This window comes from Falco biarmicus, chromosome 4 (genome assembly GCF_023638135.1).
Source record: "Falco biarmicus isolate bFalBia1 chromosome 4, bFalBia1.pri, whole genome shotgun sequence".
NCBI lineage: Eukaryota > Metazoa > Chordata > Aves > Falconiformes > Falconidae > Falco > Falco biarmicus.
In genome coordinates this window covers 67006838-67029143 of record NC_079291.1, presented here as the reverse complement: position 1 = coordinate 67029143, position 22306 = coordinate 67006838, and the positions used below count along the sequence as shown (strand labels likewise).

At 66.1% G+C, this 22306-nt stretch overlaps 2 protein-coding genes across 2 annotated transcripts; both read left to right on the top strand.

Moving 5' to 3' along the window:
• Positions 1 to 5113: 5113 nt before the first annotated feature.
• Positions 5114 to 10806, top strand: SHC2 (SHC adaptor protein 2). Its single transcript, XM_056338173.1, is given in 14 exon segments — positions 5114 to 5171; positions 5174 to 5355; positions 5357 to 5632; positions 6183 to 6253; positions 6644 to 6704; positions 6900 to 7019; positions 7124 to 7177; positions 7396 to 7447; positions 7587 to 7713; positions 7869 to 8049; positions 8135 to 8201; positions 8297 to 8461; positions 8919 to 9220; positions 9382 to 10806. Coding segments are annotated over 14 exon segments (1830 nt in total). The 5' UTR covers positions 5114 to 5128; the 3' UTR covers positions 9511 to 10806.
• A 4902-nt stretch (positions 10807 to 15708) lies between these two features.
• C2CD4C (C2 calcium dependent domain containing 4C) lies at positions 15709 to 17667 on the top strand. The gene is given in 2 exon segments (XM_056337260.1): positions 15709 to 16580; positions 16582 to 17667. Coding segments are annotated over 2 exon segments (1254 nt in total). The 5' UTR covers positions 15709 to 15719; the 3' UTR covers positions 16975 to 17667.
• Positions 17668 to 22306: the final 4639 nt, after the last annotated feature.

Genomic DNA, 22306 nt, shown 5'->3' with positions numbered 1-22306 from the left:
GGCCCCCGGCCCCGCACCGGGCTGGCTGTGGGCCGGCAGAGCTGGCGGGGTCCCGGGTCGCGGGTCCGCAGCCCTCCAGGCCACCGGCCACCCCGTGCCCCTCCGGTTTCAGCGCCGCCATCACGGAGCAGTCAGCCCTGGGGACCGAGCTTTCGCTGAGGGCTGCACTCGGCCGGGCACCCCCGCGGCAGCTTTGCCATCCCGCGGAGCCCCCGCCTCGGCCGCTCGGCGATGGCAGTGGAGGGCGAGCCAGAGGGGCTGTGGGAGCAGCCCGCTCCACCAAAGCACCCCTGCTTCGGTCTCCCCGGGGTGGGGGAGGCCACGCACCAGAGGGCCTCCTCATCACTGCCCTGGAGCTCCGGCCCATCGTGGCGCGGGGGTTATTTGGTGCCCGGGCCAGGGTCCTGCTCCCTGCCGTTTACAACTAAATCAGCACTAACAAGGTCCAGGTTTTTCCTGCCTGGCCTCTGCGGCCTGCGGTGAATCACAGCTGCCGGGGCCTGGCTAAGACATGTCACCACCGCCCACCCCCACCTTCCTGCCCGAAGTTTGCCTCTTGCTACAACCTGACTGAGCCCTCCTGTTTGGCTTTCAACAGCTTAACATTTCATTTGGTTTCCGTAATTAATCTGAAACCAAACCCAGTGTGCGTCAAGCCCCTGCTTCCCCCATGCTCTCCCGCCCAACTGCCTGTGTCTCATGCCAGAGCTGCCGTCTTCCCCCCTTCCCGTGACCCTTGTTTTTGCCAGGCTGGCGATGGCCGCAGACGCTCCGGCAGATGGATGGCGAAGGTCAGGTCTGCTGTGCCGCTGGCTCTCCCAGCCACAGCACTGGCATGCCAGAGGCACCTCCAGCCTGGAGAGGAGCTGGGCTGGGGGCAAGAAGGTTGGACAGGGACCAGCGGCCATCCCAGGCTCTTGGCACGGGAGACTGCTGCAGGGCTGTCCCCGCACTGCTGCAATCCTGCTCAGTGCTGGGCCAGTGGCTCTGCCCTCTCTGGGCTGGCGTCTCGGCCGGCTTCAGGCAGGGGAGCTGCAGACAAGCACCTTCCTGGGATGATCCCAGCCCTTTCCCCAGCCCTGATGCCAAGGGGAGATGGGGAGGGGGCAGCTGGGCCTGGGGCTGGAGGGGCTCAGCGCTGCGGTGCAGCTGCTGGTGCTGCAGTGGGAGAGCAGCAGCTGCCTCGGCGCTGCCGGCAAGTCGCTCGTGTGCTTGGTTGTGTGTGCACGTGTTCTCCTCTCCTAATTAATCCTTCACGGATTGGAGAGCACTTGATTCCCCTAGTGCAGTGCCAGAGGTGTAAGGTGATTAATTAGGCACAGTTTAGAAAAGTTATGTAAATCGGGTGCTGCTGGGGAGTGGCAGGGCAGGGGCCAGCCCTGCTCATGCCCTGTCCCTCTCAAGTTGGCCATCACCAGCAGCATCGCTCAGTCTATGGGTTTGTGGGGGCACCAAGCAGTGTGCACAGCCCACGGTGACTGGTGGGGTGACCAGGAGGGCCTGGAGGGATCTCACAGTGGGGCAGGATGCTGCCCTGCAGAGCAGTGCGGCAATGAGATGCTGTGAGGGTCCCCCCTGCCCGTGGAACGCCCGAGGCTGCAATCCAGCCTTTGTTCATGGAGGCTTTCCTTTAAGTAATGATTAAAAGCAGCCGGGGGAAAGCCCTTGACATGAAGCTAACTCTCCAGAGCCTGAGACAGGCTGCAAATGAGATGAAAATAATCCCCCAGCCACCAGAGACTTGTGCAGGAGAGGAAAGTGGCTCCATCTCCCCAGGGCTGCTGGCAAACACGCTGCTGCGGTGGGTGTAGTGCCGGTGGGGGCTGCTGCTCTGTGCCTGGCTTCCCTCCCGTCCCCATGCTGCGAGGTGCCAGGTCCCATCCTGATGCTGCAGGGTGCTGGGTCTCATCCATATGCTGCGGGGTGCCCGGTCCCATCCCCATGCCATGGGGTGCCCAGTCCTGTTCCCATGCGGCAGGATGCCCATGGTCCCTGGAGCCCTCTGCCCATGGCACTGGGTAAAATGCCCATGACCTCCATGGGGATCTGGTGCCCAGACCCCCAGACCCCGGGAATGTGCACCCAGAGCTGCCCATGCCAGGCAGGGACTTGCTGGAGCCGCCTTGAGAGCATGGAGAGGAGCCTGGCTCATTCCAGTGCTCTGCAGCAGTGTAAAAACAAAAGCAAAGAGGGTGGAGAGAGGAGAGAGCAGAGAAGTGGTTCCCAATATGGCAACAGCAAATGTAATTCTATTACCTTGATTTATTGATTGCACTTAGAGCAATTACTGGCTTTCACCCCATCACCTGCCAGGGAGCAGGAGACAGCGAGGAGAAGGCAAGACAAAGGCGGCCACACGTTGCCCAGGGCACGGCTGACCTCTGGGGAGGCTCCGGTTTTGTTTGTGCCGATTCGCGTGGGGGGAGAGCTCCTGGCCGGCAGCATGGCCTCCACAGGCAGGAGCACGGAGCACGGGGCCGTTTCCACCCGGTCAAGGAGGCTCCTCGGGAAGCTGGAGCCAGGCGCGTTTGCTCTGCATGGAGCCCGTGATGCCGGCACCGCAGGGACGGAGCCCCGGCATTACGGCCACTTTGGCGCTGGAGGGGTGCAGGGCTGGGGTGGGCTGGGGAAAGGCGAGGGTCCCCAGGGTACCGGCACGGCAGAGCAGCTGTAGGGCCCACCATGGGGCAGGGGTGGGTTTTGGTGGTGGGCCCCCTCACCCCTCTGCGCCAAGCCAGGCTGCAGGGTTGGGGGGGGGGGGGGGGTGTTGGGGATCAGCATCTGTGGAAAGCCCTGGAAATGCCAGAGCAGAGAGTGAGCTTGAAAGGCAGAGGCAGCTCCAGGCTTGGTCCCCAGGTGGGCCAGGGCCATGCAGGGCAGCTGGTGTGAGCCATGCTGGAGCATCGCCCCACCACCTCACCAGGATGGGGCTTGTACCCTCCGCCTGCGCTCGATCCGGGCACACCAGCAGGAAACCCCGGTAGGAGTCCCCAGCTCTGCCCAGGTCAGCCCAGTGCCCACCTGGCACCGGGGGGACGCGACAGCCCAGCCCTGCTGAGCCCTGGGGTGAGCAGGATGCTGTGGGTCAGTGCCAGGCTCACCAGGAGCTCTGATTCCTTTGAGCTGCTGGAAAAAAAGCAGCAGCCCCAGGGCTGGAGGAAGGGTGAGTTGCTTGATTGAGGTCAGAAAGTCCCTTTAAGGCTGGTTTTTTTTTTCCCCCTGCTTGCTGCAGATACTGGCAGAGAAGCAAGAAAATGATTGTGCTTTTTACTGCCTGAGCTCTCCAGACAGATATAAACAACCAGGAGCCAGGCCTGGCTTTGGAGGCAGATGAAATCAGAGCAAACGAGACCGCTGGGCTGGGAGGCACAGGACCAGGGCAGCCCTGTTGCGCAGCGAAGCCTGGCAGAGCCTCCCACCCCCCCACCTCCCTGCCAGTCCCCTGCTCTCTGCAAGCGCTTCCCAGTGATGAAGACGTGGGAAGAGCAGAAAATGTCCCCGCTGCGGGCGAGGGCAGCAGCCAGGGGCTGCTGGCCCTTTCCAGAAGCCACTCCAGCTAATTGCAAAGCATGAGCGGGGAGCAGCCTGTGCATCAGCCGCATGGCTCCCGGGGGAAGGCCATCGCCCTCCCCTGCTCCTCTGCCCCCCCAAGCCCCTGAACCCTGCAACACCTGTGGTGAAGGAGGGAGCCCACAGGGTGGGTGCAACCCTGGGGGGCTCTGGCTCAGCTGGGGGCCACAGCGAGTGGCTTTGGGTCAGGGCGCAGGGCAGGCGCAAGTGGCTCCATCCCCACGGGCCATGTTTGTGGGGGCACATGGATGGGGGGGGGGGGGCCCGCAGGGCCGTGCCCAGGGGGCTGTTGGCCAGCACAGGCACCCTGAGCTGTGCAAGGGAGGGTCCAGCCAGCCTCGTCCCCTGCTGTCCCCAAATCCTTTTTGAGGCTTCCACTGCCACCTCCCTGCAGCTCCTATTGGTGACTTGGGGGGAGCAGCACAGCCTGGGGGGGCACACAGGGTGGCTGGGGGTTGCTGGGTGTGTGTCGGATGGTCTGAGGATGCTGGGGCAGCCAGGGGGGGCAGGTAGCTGGTGGGTGTGGGGAGATGCTGGGGCAGCTGGAGGGGCCCAGGCAGCCAGGGGATGCTAAGGGGCCAGAGCAACCGGGGGATGCTGAGGCAGCTGAGGGATGCTGGGGGGATGAGGTGAGAGGGGATGCTGGGATGGCCGGGGGGGGCCTGGGCAGCTGGGGGATGCTGGGGCGGTTGGGGGATGCTGAGGGGATGTGCTGCCATCCAGGAGATGCTGGGGGGATGCTGGAGTGATGCTGAGGCAGCCGGGCGGCTCAGGCAGCAAGGGGATACTGAGGTGGCTGGAGAATGCTGGGGGGGATGCTGGGGCAGCTGGGGAATGCTGGGGTGGCAGGGGGAGCCTGGGGAGCTGGGGGACGTGCTGGCAGCTGGAGGATGCTGGGGGGATGCTGGAGCAGCTGGGGGATGCTGGGGGCATGCTGGAGCAGCTGGGGGATGCTGGGGGGATGCTGGAGCAGCCAGGGGGTGCTGGGGGGATGCTGGAGCAGCTGGGGGATGCTGGGGAGATGCTGGAGCAGCCAGGGGGTGCTGGGGGGACGCTGGAGCAGCCAGGGGCACTCCAGCAGGTGGAGGATGCTGGGTGGCTGGGGGATGCTGGGGCAGCCGGGGGGATGCTGAGGGGGCGCTGGGGCAGCCAGGGGATGCTGGAGTGGCCGGGGGATGCTGGGGGGATGCTGGAGCAGCTAGGGGGGTCCAGCAGGTGGGGGATGCTGGGGTGGCTGGGGGATGCTGGGGCAGTGGGGGGATGCTGAGGGGACGCTGGAGCAGCCGGGGGATGCTGGGGCGACGCTGGAGCGGCCGGGGGGGTCCGGGCAGCCGGGGGATGTGCTGACGGCCGGGGGATGCTGGGGCGGCCTCGGGTCCAGAACGGCGGGGGGGTGGCCGAGGGGGGCGGGAGATGCGCTGGCGGCCGCGGGGGGGGGGGGGGGCCGGGGCGGGCGGCGGAGCGCTCGCACCATGACATCAGCGCGGCGCGGCCCCGGGGGAGCGGGCGGGGGGCGGGAGCCGGCGGAGCGGCGGAGCGGAGCGGAGCGGCCCCGGGCATGCTCCCGGAGCCCAAGTATGACCGCTTCCGCGACGAGCCGCTGACCGCCCCCCATGCCGTCGCCGGCCCCCCGCGCCCACCGGCGGAGCCCCCGGGCCGTGCCCCGCGGCGGGCGAGGAGCCGGAGCCCGGGACCACCTTCTGCGCGCTGCTGCCGCGGATGCCGCAGTGGAAGTTCCCCGGCCCCGGCGGCTTCCTCGGCCGCGGCCCCGGCCGGGAGCTGGCGGGGGCCCGGGGGGCGGGGGGGGGGAGGGGGGGGCGCGGGGGCCCCCTCGGCGCTGGCCGCCGTGCTGGGCGCCTGCGAGCCGCTCTGCGCCGCGCCCTGCTCGGGGCCGGCGGGCGGGCGCGCGCGGGGGGCGGCGGGGCGCGCGGCGCGGGGGGGGGCGGCGCGGCCCGGCGCGGAGGAGTGGAGCCGCAAGGGCAGCTTCATCCGCAAACCGGCGCAGGGCTGGCTGCACCCCGACGAGCGGGTGCTGGGGCCCGGCGTCTCCTACATCGTCCGGGTAAGTCCCGAGCCCGGCGCGGGGGGCGCGGAGCCCACGGCCCCACGCGTGGCCGGGGCGCGGCGGGACCCGCCGCGGGTGGCGTGTGCGTCCCGTCCCCCCCCTACGGGGCAGGCTCTGCCGCGGGGCGGGCGGAGGAACCGGGCGGGGGGTCCGGGGTGGCCGGTGCACCCGTGACCCCTTCGCCCCGGTGCGGTGGTCCGGCCCCGGCACGTCCTGGGGGGTCGGCCCGGCCCCCCGAAGCGGGATGGGGCAGGGTTGGGGGGGGGGTGGGGTGTGTCTGGCCCCGGGAGCCAGCAGCGGCCGGGGCATCCCCCACAGTGCACTGATGAGTTTGTCAGGTCTCAGCCTGGGGTCTGGGCGTGCGATGGGGCATTTTGGGGTGCGGGGCGAAAGGGTGCTGTGTGACCCCTGGAGCTGACGTGAAAGGGGCCCTTCACCCTGACACCCGGCTCCCCCCGGCCCCTCTCCGTCGCTGGTGGCAGCGGCTGGGGGAGGCTGCTCTGACCGTGTGTGTCCCCCCTACACCCCCCACCCCCCCCCCCCGCAGTACATGGGATGCATCGAGGTGCTGCGCTCCATGAGGTCCCTCGACTTCAACACGCGGACACAGGTCACCAGGTACGGCCCTGTGGTCCTGCTCTCCCGCACCCCAATGCCACCCAGAGCTCCCAGTGGCCCTGGGTGCTCCCCCTCCCTGGGTCCCTGCGAGAGGGGGGGGCAAGGCGCCAAGCTCTGGGGGTCCCTGCCCCACGGGAGCCAGCCTGCACGCAGGGACGCGGACGAAGGGCACTGCTGCAGATCGATGGGTGGAAAGAGGAGAAGGGAGGTGGCCCCGGCCAGGATTATGTACCACGGGCCATGATGTGGGGCAGCGCTGCGGGGAGGCTGCGGCACCCCGGGCTGCGGGGGCTGATGCCCCCAGACCCTGCAGAGCCATGGGTGGGGAAAGCAGCTGGGAAGGGGCTGGGGGTCTGCAGCGGTAACCCAGCTGGGGGCTGTGGCTTGCAGGGAAGCCATCAACAGACTGTACGAGGCGGTGCCGGGCGTGAAGGGCATCTGGAAGAAGAAGGTGAGTTTCCACCCAGCCCAGCCCTCCCAGGTCTCCTTCCTGGGGTGAGCTGGGGCCATGGGACAGGGTGCTGGGGGCCCCTGCCTGGTTCATGGGGCAGAGCCTGGGGTCTTGGGCACCCCTCTTTCCCTCCTTCACCCCAGGAAGCCTGGTCCTGGTGGGTTGCATCGCCCCACAGTCCTCTCCCCCTGTCAGGCTCCCAACAAAGCCCTCTTCTCCATCCTGGGCAAGAGCAACCTCCGCTTCGCTGGCATGAGCATCGCTGTCAACATCTCCGTTGATGGGCTGAACCTCATGATCCCCACCACACGCCAGGTGAGAGCTGTCCCCAGGGACGTGGCCCTGCCACCTCCTGCTGCGAACAGGGGGTCTGTCGGCCCCCACGCTAACCCCTGCCACGGGCCGTGTCCCCTCCACAGATCATCGCCAACCACCACATGCAATCCATCTCCTTTGCCTCTGGTGGGGACACGGTGAGGCACACGCACCTTGGCCCTCCCCTGGCTGTGGTCCCTCAGGGGATGGGGGGACAGGGGCTGCCCATCCTATGGCCGAGCCAAACTGTGGGGCAGCCTGGTCCCGGGGCAGGACGGGGGGCTGGGGTCGAGTCCGTCCCCTCGCCCTCGTGCTCCCAGCCCTGCTCCCCGCACGGCAGCGGGATACGGGTCCTGAGCTCCCCCTGTGCCCCCAGGACACCACGGACTACGTCGCCTACGTCGCCAAGGACCCCATCAACCAGAGAGGTGATCTAGCCCTTGGAGCTCTGTGGCAGAGGAGGGGTGGGCTGGAGGAGGGGTCCCTCGTGGGGGGCACAAGGGGCGGCTCGGGGTGGTCCTGGCAGGGTGGTGGCAGTGGGGAAACGCTCGAGCCGTCTGTCTGCAGCCTGCCACATCCTGGAGTGCTGCGAGGGGCTGGCGCAGAGCGTCATCAGCACGGTGGGACAGGCCTTCGAGCTGCGCTTCAAGCAGTACCTGCACAGCCCCCCCAAAGCGGTGGTACCCCCAGACAGGTAGGGGAGCGGGGGGGCCCCCATGGTAGCCCTGCACCCCCTGTCCTGGGCACCTCCCTTGGCTGGGGGTAGGTCTGGCAGCCCCCGTCCCCACCGGGTATGGGGAGGGGTCTGAGCTGGGCAGGGTGTCCCCAGCTCGTCGGTCCCTGCTGCAGGGCGCTGGGTGCGGAGGAGTCAGCCTGGGGGGAGGATGAAGAAGCATCTGAGCACGATTACTACAACAGCATCCCGGGGAAGGAGCCACCCCCAGGGGGACTAATCGATTCCCGGCTCCGGCACGGCGCAGTCCTGGGCCACATCCGCACTCAGCCATCCGGCTCCATCCCCCCCAGCCAGGTGAGCCCCTGGGGCTGCTGCCGGCCCTGCTCTGGGGGTCTCAGGCAGGTCCCCCCTGACACCCTCCGCTGTCTCATCTCCCCAGGGTGGGTTTGCAGCCAGGCGGGACCAGAGCAGCCAGCCGGGGCCACCCTGGGAGCTGGAGAGCCAGGGTGGGTACTGCTGTCGGGGGGACCCCGGGACCCGTGGGCAGGGGTCTCTGTGGCTTTACCCTGCCCGGGCCGGCGGTGATGCCCGGTCCTCGCAGGCCAGCCCTGCGATGGGTACCTGCAGGCGGACGGCCACCCCCTGGGGCCACGGGACTACGAGGAGCACATGTACGTGAACACGCAGAGCCTAGATGCCTGGGAGCCGGAGGCGGCAGCTCGCGGGGTGCCGGAGGAGAGCCCCAAAAAGGACCTCTTTGATATGAGTAAGCCACCGTGCTGGGGGGTGTCTGTCGCAGAACCTGCCTGCTGCAGAGGGGCCAAGCTGTGCCAGTGGGCTGCCCAGCTGCGTGCCGCAGCCCCGGCAGTGCCTGTGCTGGCTGAGCCCAGAGCCGTGCCCCCAGCGCTGGGGGCTGTGAGCCAGGACCTTCCTGGGACAGCGGGGCTTTGCTCAGGGCAGGGCTGCAGGTGGACATCCCATCTGCCTGGCCCTGTGGAGGGGGCAGCTGTGCCAGACAGGGGGTCGCCGTCCCCTCTATGCCTGGGCGCAGGGGCAGTGTGGTGCCCAGGGCAGCTGTGGCACAGCGGGATCCAGCCCGGAGCTGGGTCTGGCTGTAACCCTGGGTCCTGCTGCCGCTGCTTGGCCTGGCCCCATCTCTGCTGCCCCCCAGCCCTGCTTCATGCCTCGGGGGGGTGATGCTCTGCACTCCCTGGCTCCTGCAGGGCCCTTCGAGGATGCCCTGAGGCTCCACGAGTGCATTGCAGGGGGCGGCAGCAGCCCCCCCATCGAGGACCAGTGGCCGAGCCCCCCCACGCGGAAGGCCCCCATCGCCCCCACGGAGGAGCAGCTCAGGCGGGAGCCGTGGTACCACGGGAAGATGAGCCGGCGGGATGCCGAGAGGCTCCTGCAGATGGATGGAGACTTCCTGGTGCGGGACAGCCTCACCAACCCGGGGCAGTACGTGCTGACCGGCATGCACAGCGGGCAGCCCAAGCACCTGCTGCTGGTGGATCCCGAGGGAGTGGTAAGGGCAGGACGCAGGCTGGGTGATGGGGGACGGGGGTAAGGCAAGGCGGAGAGGGGTGCTGGAGGAGACGGGCTGGGCAGGCACCAGAGGCTGCCTGGGGATCCTGTGCGGGAGGCAGCTCTCCTGGGCTCAGGACCGCTGTGCCCCCCGGCCCCCAGGTGAGGACCAAGGATGTGCTGTTTGAGAGCATCAGCCACCTCATCAGCCACCACCGGCAGAATGAGCAGCCGATCGTGGCCGCGGAGAGCGAGCTGCACCTCCGCCAGGTTGTCCGGAGGAAGCAGTGATGCCTGGGGGTACGTGAGCCCCCAACCCACTCCCCTGGCACCGGACTCACCCCAGCCCTGGGGCAAAGCTGGGGCCCATCTGCACTGCCCTCTTGCAGTTGTGCCTGGCCTTTGGGGGAGGCAAAGCCCCCCCCACACCCCAGGGTCAGGCTCCCTGTCCCCCTCCCCAACAGGGTGTCAGGTCCCTGGCCCCGAAGGCCCCCCCTCTCCACCGCTGCCTCCCCTCCATCGTCCACGTGGGGCCCCTTGCCCAGCTGGACACAGACGTTTATTCCACGCGTGCAGGTGAAGTGCTGCCAGAGTGGGAGCTGGTGGGCAGCCTCGCCAAGAGGGATGGAGCCCAAACCCAGCTCAGGCAGCAGTGCCTGCTCCTGCCCGGGGCTGCCCCCAGCTCACCCCAGTGATGGAGGGGGCCTTGGTGGGCATCCCTGTGGGGCTGCACTGTCCCCCTCCTGCCTGGGGGCCCTGCCTGCATGGGGCTGTGTGCACCCAGCCACTGGTACTGCCAGCCCCCCTGCCAGCACTGTCCACCTGGTGCTGCTGCCCCCGGTGCTGGTTCCAGCTCCATCCTGATGCCAAGAATTGGTCTCTGGATGATGGTGGAGCAAAGGGGGTTGGGACCAGTGCCAGGAGCCTTGTCCCAGGGCTCTCAGAGTGAGATGGGGCAAGCAGGCTTGGCGTGTGTGTGTATCCGTGTGCATATGTGTGTATCCATGTGCGTGTGTGTGTGCATGTCTGCGTGCGTGCACAGGTATATGAGGGGCAGTGAGGGGACCAGCCCCTTGCCCACAGAGCTGTGCCTCTTGCCCAGAGCTGCTACTCAGGACCCAACTCCCTGCCTCACTCTCTCCTGTCTACGTTTGGGGGGTGCCCCTATCCATGGGGGCGCCCCGTCAGTGGTGGCTTGGTTCTGCCAATGGGGCTGGGCACAAATGGCTCCTGGAGGCCGGTGCTGCTGGATGTCCTTGTTGATTCCGCACTTCCAGCTGGATTCTCCCCAGGAGCGGCTGCCACTTGAGGCTCCCGGCGGCCCCGAGCCCCCACAGCCCTCCCCAGGCTGGGGCTATGAAGAAGCTGCTGCAAGGAAGGCGCAGGGCAGGGGCGAGCTACCGGCACTGGCTTTCAAGGCTGGGGATGCAGGAGGAGAGGCATCCCACGGTCCCTGGTGACCCCCTTGGCTGGCTTGGGGCTTTGCCAGGTTTTTATGGCATACACGGCCCCTTCTCCAGTGTGTCCAGCGCTCAGCGTGGGTTTGTGGTTTGGAATACATTTCTAATTAAACCTGGAAATGAACAAGGTGCCCGGGTTGTTCATGCTGCCCCTGAGCACGGTGCTGGGACATGGCTGCTGCCGCCTCCTGTGCCCAGGGGCTCGAGGGGGCCAGGGATGCAGAGGAGACTGGGACAGCATCTCCATCACCACCAGTTCTTGGCTGGTCCCATGTTAGTGGTGGCAGCATGCCCTGTCCTGAATGGTCATGCTTGTCTCTGCTCCACTGTGTCACCCTATCCCCCTTCTGCACGTGGATCTCCCCCCTCCCCCCTCCCCCCTCCCTGCCCCCCCCCGTTCCGGAGGGGCTGCAGCACCCGGGGCTTGGCCCCAGAGCACTGGTCCTGCACGGCATCCCCTCCTCACACCCAGCATCTCCCTGCCCTGCCTGCTCCAGCTGCCTGCAGGCTCACCTCCCACTGCTGCCCAGGGTGGGATGTAGCCACCCACCTCTGAGCCAGCTGCTGCCACAGCCAGGTGGGCACTGAGCAGCCCAGAGCTAGCGGAGTGAGACCCCCACGGTGGACCTGGCCACGGCTCCCTGCTGCACGGCCAGCAGGTAGAAAAGGCGCTTGGCTGGAGTTGGCAGAGGTGCGAGAAGGCTGCCCGGTGCTGCTGGCACCCGGCGGTGGGAGGCTTTCCAACCCAGCAGCATGGCTGGGCTGCGAGTGCCGGGCACATGCACTGGGTGGGCAGCAGCCCCCCTGTGGGTCCAGCACCGACCCTGGCAGCGGCCGGCTCCGGGGTCCTGCCCCAGCTGGGTGCTGGCAGCCTGTCCCGATGCTGTCGCCAGCGCCCACCTCGGAGAGCAGGACCACCCTGACACCCTCAGCCCTCACTGGGGATGGCCCCTCCTGGGACAGAGCTGCTGGGATGGCTGGGTGCTGGCTGAGTCAATGAATAAAATAAGCCCCTAAATAAAGCCCGGTAATGAATGTGTAATTTTCCATTGATAGTTGAATGCCTACAGGGACGTGGCGCTTCCATCTCAGCTGCTATTTTTTGTCATATAGTAATGCATCTGCAAAGATAATTGCGCCGTTCCCTCAATGGCAGAGGCAGTAAAAGGCAGTGAGAGCCCAGACTTTCGACACCCACGCCTTCCACCGGCTGCTGCTGGCTTTGCGTGGCCCCTCGGCCTCGGGGATTCTGCCAGGAGGTGCCTGAAGGGCTGGCGGGGTGTTTATTTTAGGGCTTTAACCACTTTGGTTGAGGCTGGTGTGCGGTGCCAATGGCCACGGGGTGCAGGGGGCTCTGGCCCCCCAGCCCCAGGTCGTAGGGTTGTGTTGCAGGGGCTTGGTGACCCTTCTTGAGAAGGTCCCGCTGTGGGGCAGCACCCCATGGCCGCCTGGCATGAAGGCAGGACCCCGAAGGGGGAGGTGGGCTGGGAGCAGCACAGCAGTGTTCTTAAAAAAAAAATAAAATTCAAACAAATATGAGGCCTTGATTGAGTTAAGCATGGACATGAATAATGCAGTCAGAGCACCAGGGAGTGCTCCTGTCTGAAATTGGATTTCTTTCCATATGCTCTGCACCCCAGCACGACTCGACTCTGGACTGGTCCTTGCTGGGCGGGGGCAGGGAGGAGGGGGCCACCCGAGGCTGGGCGATGGTGGAGTGACCTGGGCAGTGACACGTGTGTTGCTGGTGGCTGTTCCAGCCCGGGGGTCCTGGCACCAGCCCCTTCCCCTCGCAGGGTTCTCTCCTTCTCAGCTTCCAGCAGGTGGTAGCACGCTGCCAGCTCCACCAGCCACGTCCCCAACCCTGCCAGCATCCCCAGCCCTGCCACCATCCCCAACCCTGCCACCATCCCCAGCCCTGCCACCGTCCCCAGCCCTGCCACCGTCCCCAGCCCTGCCAATGTCCCCGGCCCTGCCAGCATCCCCAGCCCTGCCAGCGTCCCCAGCCCTGCCAGCGTCCCCAGCCCTGCCAGCATCCCCAGCCCTGCCAGTGTCCCCAGCCCTGCCAGCGTCCCCAGCCCTGCCACCATCCCCAGCCCTGCCAAGTGTCCCCAGCCCTGCCAGCATCCCCAGCCCTGCCAAGTGTCCCCAGCCCTGCCAAGTGTCCCCAGCCAGGCATCACTCACCCACGGTGCCATGCCCAGGCCATGCCAGGCACCACACGCCTCCGGCAGCCTCCAGCAGCCTCCAGCCCAGCACAAAGGACCCCTCTCCATCTTGCCTACCCCTTGTCCCGCTCCCTGTCACTCTGCCTGGAGCCCTGAGAGCTGTCCCCTCCCGGCATTGCACGCTGCCCAGATCCACAGAGAGCCCTGGACAAGGGGGAGGCCAGCAAAGACACCCCTCCTGGCTCCACACTGCTGGGCACTGAGCGAGGGTCCACAGCCCATTTTGGAGGCCCTGGAAACCTGGTTTTCTGCTGGCCCTGCCCATTTCTGCTTGGGGTCTGGCAGCTCCCACCGCACACCGTGGCTGTGGCAGCGCAGTGCCAGCAGTGGGGCTGGAGCCAGGCCCTGCCTGCACGGCCGGGAAGGGATGCTCCCGGCACAGCCCATGTCCCCAAGGTGCCTGAGATGTGAGCACCTGTGCCAGTGCCGGCCATGAGCACGGGGTCTTCCCCTGCCATCCCATCCCTTCACTGGGAAATGGGGCATCCAGGATCTCCGTCTCTCCTCCCAACCGCTGTAGCTCCTCTCCTGCCTCAAACCTGGACGTCCTGCCCCAAGCTGAACCCAGAGAAGCTCGATGCAGGCAGCTGCCAGCTCCGAGCACCCTGCTCCCTCTGCCCCGAGACCTGGCCCCGAGCTGAGCAGGCAGGGCTGGCCCAGCTCCAGCTCCCTTTGTTATCTCGAGAGAACGGCAACCATTGCTGCACCTTGTTTACTCACCGTTGTGCAGGGTGGAGGAAAAGCAAACACCAAGCTTTTGTTCACCAGCCTCCCCTTCCTGTCAGCCTCATCCTCCTCTCCTGGGCTCCATCTGCCCTCTTCTTCCTGGTGGGACTGAGGACTGCAGTGCAGAGCCCAGGGTCCAGCCGGGCCACCACCATCCCCATTCCCCGCCACAGCCCCAGACGTTCCTGCCCAGACCCCTCCAGGTCCTGGCTGGTTCCTGCTCCCCACATGCCCCATTCAGAGGGTCCCAGCACCTTCCCCCAGGTCTGGTCCCGTGCCAGTGAGGGGCAACTGTGCAAGGGGCTCACTCTTGCTAAGGGTCTGCAGTTGGGCTGAGCCACTGCTCCCAGGCAGAGCAACACCCCAAGCAAGTCCATAACCCAGAGCGCTCACCCTGCCAGGGCCACCCACTCGCTGCTGGGGGAGGCCTGGGCACGGGAGGTGGAGGGCATGTGGTGAAACCAGCGGGTGCAGGGAGAGGGGAGGGCAATTCACTTCCAGAGAGGGAGGGGGGTTGTTCCCCCAGGCCCTGGGGACCTTCGCCCCTGCCAGCTTTCCCAGGTGCAGGCAGAGCTGGCTGCTGGCCCTCACTCGGGCTCGGCAGGGCTGGCTATCTCGGTTTTTTATCAGCTCGGAGTCAGGATGCGGAGGGAGGCGAGACCTCCCACCTCTGGCAGTCGCTGCCTGGCTGCAGCAGCCCCCGCAGCAGGAGCCCACCACGCCAGGCTCTCCTTCCCAGCCATTCTTCACAGCCGCGCACCGCTGTGGGATGACGATGCCATCCCTGCAGCCGGCCGGCATCCACAGGGCAGCAGCCAGGCCCCGGTCCGTGCCACGGTGCATCCCTGTCCCCGAGGCTATAAACGCACCCGGTACCTGGGCTGAGGTCGATCACCTGGATTTGAGCCTCCTGTCCCTCCCCTGCCACACTGGAGGCCCGCAGTGATGCCCCATGGATGTTCCTGATGGTTTTCCACCGGTGTCCCCAGCACCACCCGGGCCGTATCCTGCCCCAGCGGGTGCTGGCGAGATGCATGCCATGTGGCACTGCCTCCCCCGACTCCTCCAGGCTCGGTGTTAAACCACTCCAGGCGCTCAGCGAGCCCTTGAGCCCCGAGCCGCCCTGAGAGCTGCTGGCTTTGTCCAGCGCTTCGATGAGCCCCGCCGGGGCGGGGGGGGCGGCTCGGCCCCGCCGGCATCGACCCCCGGTCGCGCTTAGGGCGGGAGGACTCCGGAGGGGGGGACACGGGGCTGCTGCACCCCAGCCCCCGGCCCCCTGTCCCCAGTCCCAGCCCAGCCCCGGCGCTCCCGTGGGCAGGCCGGCCGGGCGTCCCGCGGCCCCGCACCCCCCGAGCATCAGCGTCCCGGTCCCGGTCCCGGTCCCGGTCCCGATCCCGATCCCGATCCCGGTCCCGATCCCGGTCCCGATCCCGGTCCCGATCCCGGTCCCGATCCCGGTCCCGGTGGGCGCGGCGCGGGGAAATGCGGGGGCGCCGCGCTCGGAGGATTACGGCGGCGGCGCGGGGAAGGAGCGGGGCCGCCGCCGCCGCCGCCGCCGTATAAAAGCGCGTCCGCGCCCGCCCCGCCCGGGCTGCGGCGGCGGCGGCGGCTCCGCTTCAGGTGCGGCGGCTCTCGGCAACTTCCCGCTCGCGGCGGCGCCGGTCGGTCCCTCCCTCGGTCGGTCCGGGCGTCGCGTCGCGTCGCGTCTGGCAGCGGCTCCCCGTGAGCCGCGGCCGCCCCGTCCCATCGCTGGGGCCGGCGGTGCCGTGTCCCTCGGGTCCCGGTGCCACTCGGCGCGGCCGGTCCCCGCCATGTCCACCGTCCCCCGGGCTGGTGGGTCCCGGTGCCCTTCGGCGCGGCCAGTCCCCCCCCCCACCCCCTCCGCTCCCCTGGGCTGGCGGGTCCCGGTGCCCCTCGGCGCGGCCGGGTCCCTCCCATCCTTGTCCACATTCCCCCTGGGCTGGCGGGTCCCGGTCTCTCGGTGCTGCCGGTCGCCCCCCAGGCTAACGGCTCCGGGCTGCTGGTACCCGGCCCCGGTGACAGCGTTGCCCCTCGGGTCTTTTCCAGCCCCACACCCGGCGGCAAGATGTGGCTCCTGGAGCGGCTGCGCGGCGTGGCGGAGAACGGCGGGTCCCGGGGCTCGGAGGACTCCCCGCGGGGGTCCCGCTACAGTAACGTCCTCACCCCCGACAAGATCCCCGACTTCTTCATCCCGCCCAAGCTGAGCGCGGCACCTGCTGAGGCCGAGGGCTCTGAGACCCCCCCAGCGCCCACCCTGGGCCCCTCTGCCTCGGAGCAGGACCTGGCCAGACGCAAGTCCCCGCGCAGCCCCCGGCCATCCAGCCGGTCACGGTCCCGGGCCGCCGGCCGGCACATCATCCAGATCGAGAGTGCCGAGGACTGGACGGCCGAGGGGGCCTTCGGCACCAACGTGGACCCGCAGGCGCAGACGGCCATGTCACTGCCCTACGTGCCCAAGGCACAGACCTCCTACGGCTTCGCCACGCTGGTGGAGAGCCCCCACACGCGGCGCAAAGAGTCACTCTTCCACAGTGAGCACAGCAGCCTCTGCCCCTCGCCGGCCACCTCGCCCAGCACCCAGCGTAGAGCCAAGCTCAATGGTGAGAGTGGCCCTCGGGCACCCACCGACCTGGGCGCAGCCCTCATGCACCCCAGTCGCTACTTCAGCGGTGGCGAGAGCGACACGTGCTCCTCGGCCGAGTCCTCGCCCTTCGGCTCCCCGCTGCTCTCCCGCTCGGTCTCCCTGCTGAAGATCTTCAGCCAGGAAAGCCAGTCCAAGGTCATCAAGCTGAAGCACTCGGTGGCCCGTAACAGCTCCCTGTCCACTGATGACAGCTCAGCTGACACCAGCCCCAGCGCCCAGCGCCGCGCCAGGAGTGCCCCGGCTGGGGGGCAGCCGCCCACTGCCCTGCTGCCCCTGGACCTGCCGCCCGGCCCGTGACCGGGAGCACAGCCTGCGGCTCAGCCGGGGTGGGAGCCTGCGCCTGGCTGCTGAGTACGACCCCTCCAACGCCCGGCTGCGTGTGCGGCTTGTCTCTGCTGAGGACCTCTACGATGCCCTCTTCGACGTGCGCAGCATCAACTGCTGTGTCTCGCTGTGCCTCAACCCCGGGAAGCTGCAGAAGCAGCGCAGCACCATCGTCAAGAACAGCCGCAACCCCATCTTCAACGAGGACTTCTTCTTTGACGGGCTGGGCCCCGGCCATGCCAGGAAGATGTCCCTGAAGCTCAAGGTGGTCAACAAGGGCAGCAGCCTTAAGCGGGACGTGCTGCTGGGGGAGAAGGAGCTGCCACTCACCACCCTCCTGTCCTGCCTGTAGGTGCTTGCTGCCAGCCCCCGAGGGAGCCTGCCTGCCTGTGGGGCTGGGGCGAGGCAGGGAGGCTGGCCCTGTCCCCCAGCCCCACTGGAGGAGGGTTTGGAAGGGCCCCTTGGAGGAGGGATGGGGCTGTGGCGCAGTGTGGCGGTCCCCAGGAGTGGTGCTGCCAGCAGCCCTCCCACAGCAGGGCCGGCAGCCACAGCCTTTCCCCTCTGCTTCCTCCTGGGGCTGCGTCTCCTGGAGCCCATCAGGAAGCAGGGAGCCACCAGCCCCATCTCTGCTGGGAAGGATGTGTGTCACCTGCTGGGCTCTTCCCTCCCTGGTGCCCATGGTCTCCAGCTGGCCAGCATGAAGGTTGGAGGTGGGTAGATCTCTGTAGCATACTTACTGCCACCTCTCTCAAAGCCCCAGCTCCTGGAGTCAGGTGATAGCATCTATTTGAGCTTTAACTTAAAAGACAAGTTTCTAGTCTTGGAAACTGCAGAGAAAATACTGCAAAAATACTGCAGAGGTGACCCGAGAGGGGGCCAAGGGAGGTCACCGTCAGGGATGAGTCAGGTTTGTGGGTTTTGTACCTTTCCTGGACTCTTCCCAGCTCTGTGGAACTGTGCAGATGTGCACAGATGCTTGGTCTGACACCCACAGCCTCCCAGGGCACCCTTGCTGCTCCCACCAGCAGTGTCCCCTGTTGCTGATCCCCAGAGGGAAACAGCTCATGGAGCTTCAGGGGCTTTGGGTTTGACCAAATCCAGGAGACGGGCTGGCACTGCCATGGGGGGGGACGGGGCCTGGCACCCCTCGCCCTGGGCACATAGGTGGCCCTGGGCAGTGTCCCAGCAGCCGTGCTTGCTGACAAAAGCCAAGGTGGCAGGAGTAGCTCTCCCTGAGTGCTGGCAGTCTGGCTGGTACTGGGGACATCCCCGGGTGTCCCTGGGCAGGGGGGAAGCCTGAGGCTCCCCTACCCTCTGCCCTCCCTCACCTGTGGGGCCTCGGGATTGTGAGCGGCTGCTCCCGCCAGGCAGGAGGGACATCTCCTGTGGGGCTACGAAGCCCCTGTGCCCAGCGAGACCCAGCTCCCCCAGTCCCTGGCTCAGCAGTTTCCCTTTGCCAGGGAGCGAGATGCTCTTACCCCTTCCCATCCCTCCCTGCCATCCTGGCTGACCGGCCGGAGGCACTGGGAGCGGGGGAGAGATGCCGGCCAGGGCACTTCTGCGGGTGGATAAACCTTGTTGTTGTTCGGTGTGGTGTTACCCATTGCATCGGGCTCTGCATGTTTCCATGGAAGGGAGCAGAATTCGCAGCGCTCCTGTCCCTGCCTGTTGCAGCACGCGTGGACACACACGCACACACGTGTCCCTCTGTGTTAACCTCTGTCGGTGGCAGTTGATGTTCCTTCCTTGTCCTTTGCAACAGATGGCACATTTCAGTGTTGGCTATTTATATCTGAGGCTGATCTTTCCCAGCGTGTTTTACTTCTGTCTGTAAATATGTTTCAGGTACACGAGGCATGGTTCTGATAGTGTGGTGTTTGCATGTCGGGGGGATTTGGGGTGATCGTGGCTGTTTGTTTGAGCTTGTGGCTGAAACCAAACTGTGCAGGATGTAAAGGAGCAGACACGTCCCTCCTTCTGGGGGGTGGGGTGGGGGGGTGTCCCACCTGAGGCTTCCCACCGCTCCCCCAGGAGCCAACATGAGGGGCGCTCCCCAGCCCCCGAGTGCCCAGGCTCGCTTGGGGTGAGGGGGGGCAGATGGGGGCTCTGCAGAGGGGGAGATGGGTCACATCCCTGGGCTGGGGGCAAACATCCTGCCCCTGAGCAGACCTGGGGCAGGAAGGGGACACTACACAGCTGGCTGCTGCCCCACAGCCCTGTGTGCCCCTTGCCAGCACCCCCTGCTCGCTGGGGTGCTCTGCCTGCAAGGGACCACTGGGACCCCAGCACTGCTGGGGTGAGGGGGACCCAGCAGGCTGCCAAGGGGAGGGGGAACAGGAGCTGGGCAAAGATTTTGGTGCTCTGTGAGAGGGTTGGGGGGTGACACATCCCCCATGGCAAAGCTGTGTGCCTTTGCGGAAGGGGGATACTGAGAGCAGGGTCCCAGGCTGCTCCTTGGCTTGGGGCTGGCCCCGGGGGGTGGGTGGGTGGGGGAAGACCCAAGGGCCTGGGGGCTTGTGCTGTCTGTCCCCCCCACCCTGGCCTGTCCTAGGGCTGCCTTGCTGGAGCCAAGTGGCATGTGGCCACCTGCTGAGCCCTGGGACATGCTGCTGTGAGCCCTGCTCCTGTGCTGAGTGGGTGGGTGATGTGGGAGCCAGGATTGTGGCCTGGCTGCGTCTTTCCTCCCCTGTAGCTCTTTTCTACTGTTCCTGCTTTGATATTTCTGTGGCTGGATTTAATGATGCATTTTTGGAGTGGAAAAAAAAAATAATATATTAATACATGAATGGAATGTTTATTTACAGATTACTTCCCCTTTTTAGTGCAATAAAGTAATTTCTAAAACAGATGCAAGTGGTGCCCTGGCTCCTGGTTTCCCCTGAGGTGTTCCCTTTGTTTTTCACTGCCGTGGCTGTGGCATCCCCGAGCCCTGTTACCTTCCCTGCTGGCTCCCTGTGCGGTAGAGGGGTGGGGGAGCAGAGGTGGGACACCCCCCACCCCGACTGCCCAACCACAGGGCAGCAGCTGCTCTCCTGAGGGTGCTGCCCTTTTCCAACAGCCTTGCAGGGGCTCAGAGCGCTTCAGCAGCTCTTTCCTGGTGCTGCCGACCAGCTGTGGGGTGAGGTGGGAGCAAATCTTCTGGGGAGAGGTGGGGATGTGGGGAAAGGTCTGTTCCTGCTTGGGGGGGTACCCAGGGTTGTGGTGGCTGGGGCAGAGCTGAGCCAGAGCATCTCCTGTGTGGGGCTGGGGCTGCAGTGAGGGAGAGCCCCTTCCCACACCCCACAGGAGACCTTCCTCCTCCTTGCCTGGCCCCAGTGCTCCTCCTTGGCCATGCTGGTGGTTAAGGATGCGGGGATGTTTCTGCACTCCCTGGGCACCCAACACCCCCCTGCCCCAGGGCTGCCCTTGGGTGGCTCTTTGGGGCACAGCTGAGCTCTGACCCCCTGGCAGTGCGGGGTGGAAGCCCTCCCTGCTGCTCTCTGAGCTTCACAGCCCTTTTCCCCTCAGAACCCCGGCACCTCCAGCCAGCTCCTGTGTGGTGGCGGCGATCTGCTCCAGCAGTGTTTTGGTGTGAAAATAAACCCGATGGTTTCTGCCAGGACGTGTCTCCCAAGTGTTCCACAGCATGGGTGATGTGGGTGTTGGATGAGCTGCTCTCGGGGCATCCCCTGGACCATTTCCCTCCCCTGCCCCTCCAGGGACACCCCCTGCCTGGCTGTTGGCATTCAGCAGATGATTACCCTGGTTTCCCCCCTCCTTCCATTTCCAGATCTGCTTTTAACCAGACGCTGCTGGAAAAAAAAGAGAGGGAGGTTTGTCTGTTACCCAAATGCCATTTTTCTAATTTCCACTGTTCTAATAATTTGTCATTTTTGGTAGAAATAAAGGCTGGGAGCACTAAACAGATCCGCCCTCTCTCCTCCTGCCCCCACAGGGGCAGAGAAAGCAGCGTGGCGAGAGCTTGGCAGGTGCCAATAATTTAAGTAGTGCTTTTTCTAGAGGTGTAAAGCTACAGCAGTTAGTAATAAAATGAGGCTGATTAAGTTAGTCTGAGCTAGAGTGGATGGGGTCAGCCTGAACACACGAAAAATCCCTGGAAAGTGTTCAACATTCAAAGCACTGGGGTGGAGAGGGGCATCTTGTGGGGGAAGATTTAACTCTGAATTTGTAATCAACTCATTGTGGGAAGGAAATGCGGTTTCTTCTCTGCAGCCTGGGCTGGACCTGGGAGGCCTGGGGTGGGCCGAGATGAGCCTCTGAACTGGAAGATGCTGATGGTGGCTGGGGGTGGGGAGCAGGGGGAGACAACCCCCCTGCACAACACAGCCCCTCGGGACAGAGGATGCCCAAGTGAAGCACAGCCCTTGGAGGCTGAAGGCGAGAGAGCGAGGGTGGCTCTGCCCAGCGCCGGCATTGCCCACACTGAGGGATGCTCGAGCCCTGGGAGCTCTCCCCTGCCCGGGGGGTTCTCTGGCCAGGGGTCCCCAGGCTGCAGCCATCCGTGGATTGTGCCGGGGGTGGCACAGTACACATTTGGGCAGCATGATCCATGCTGGAAGCTGAGGCAGAGGCAGGGAGATGGCTGGATGTGGAGGAGCCAGTGGCAGCTGCTGCCTCCTTTACCCTTATCTCCTGAGCAAGAATCACCTGGGTGAGACACGCACACAGACCTCAGCTATTTTTAGTCCTGTGTTCCCACGATGCAGGGGCTCAACTTCTGAGAAAATTGCCTGGAGCTCATTTAGCTGCGTAAGTGATGGCTGGCGAGGGAGGGAGAGGGCATATTAGGGGTTCAGTCTCATACGGGCCATGTGGTGGGGCCAGGGCTCCACAGGGAGGAGGCCAGCGAGGGTGTCCCTGCAGGAGGACACCCTGTCCCTGCCCTGTCCCCCAACCCAGCAGGGGGTCCTGGGGCTGAGTGTTGTCCTCAGCTGATGCTCAGGGGTCCTTAGCAGTGGCTGGGGCCGGAGCAGCTTTTGGCTGAGTGGGGCTGCAATGGCTGCTTCTCCTCCCCAGATTTTTGCATGCTCTTTGGGCTGGGGGAGCCCCGAGTGCCCCCCGTGCAGCCCCAGCCCGGCCATGTCACTCCCCTATCCTGCTCTGCTCCGACTCAGCTGCCGATTTACCGGTTTGGTCAGAAAAAGCATCTTCCCGTTGCCTGGCAACCCTTGGCTGCCCGGTCCAGCGCCGAGGGGGGGGGGTGTCTCTCTCCCTCCGTGCTGGGGCCAGGGGCAAGAGGCTGGGGGGCTGCTCAGTGCCGGAGGTGGGCATTGAAGCCACCGCAGCACCTGCCGTGCTGGGGGGCTGCAGTGGGGAGTGATGCCTGCTGTGGCCAAGGTGTGAAACCGCTGCGTGCCATGGGCTGGCTGCACGCCATGGGCAGGCTACCGGCGAGCGCAACCGTCCACCTTCGAGTGCGACAGTTCCCCCAGGATGTGACTCACCAGGCCGGCAAACAGGCAACTGCATCTGGCCATCAGACGGCACAGAAAACCATCCAGGGTGAGAAAAACCACTGGGGCCACTACGACCCAGCTCCCACCCAGGGTGAAACCCCCCAGCCCATCAGGGCCCTGCAGCAGGGCCACGGCTCTGCCAAGCGCCCGTGTGCCCCCCACCTTGGTGGCAGCCGCCCCTACGAGCCCCCCACCTCCTGGGGCAGACGTGGAGGCTGCAGCTGTGGG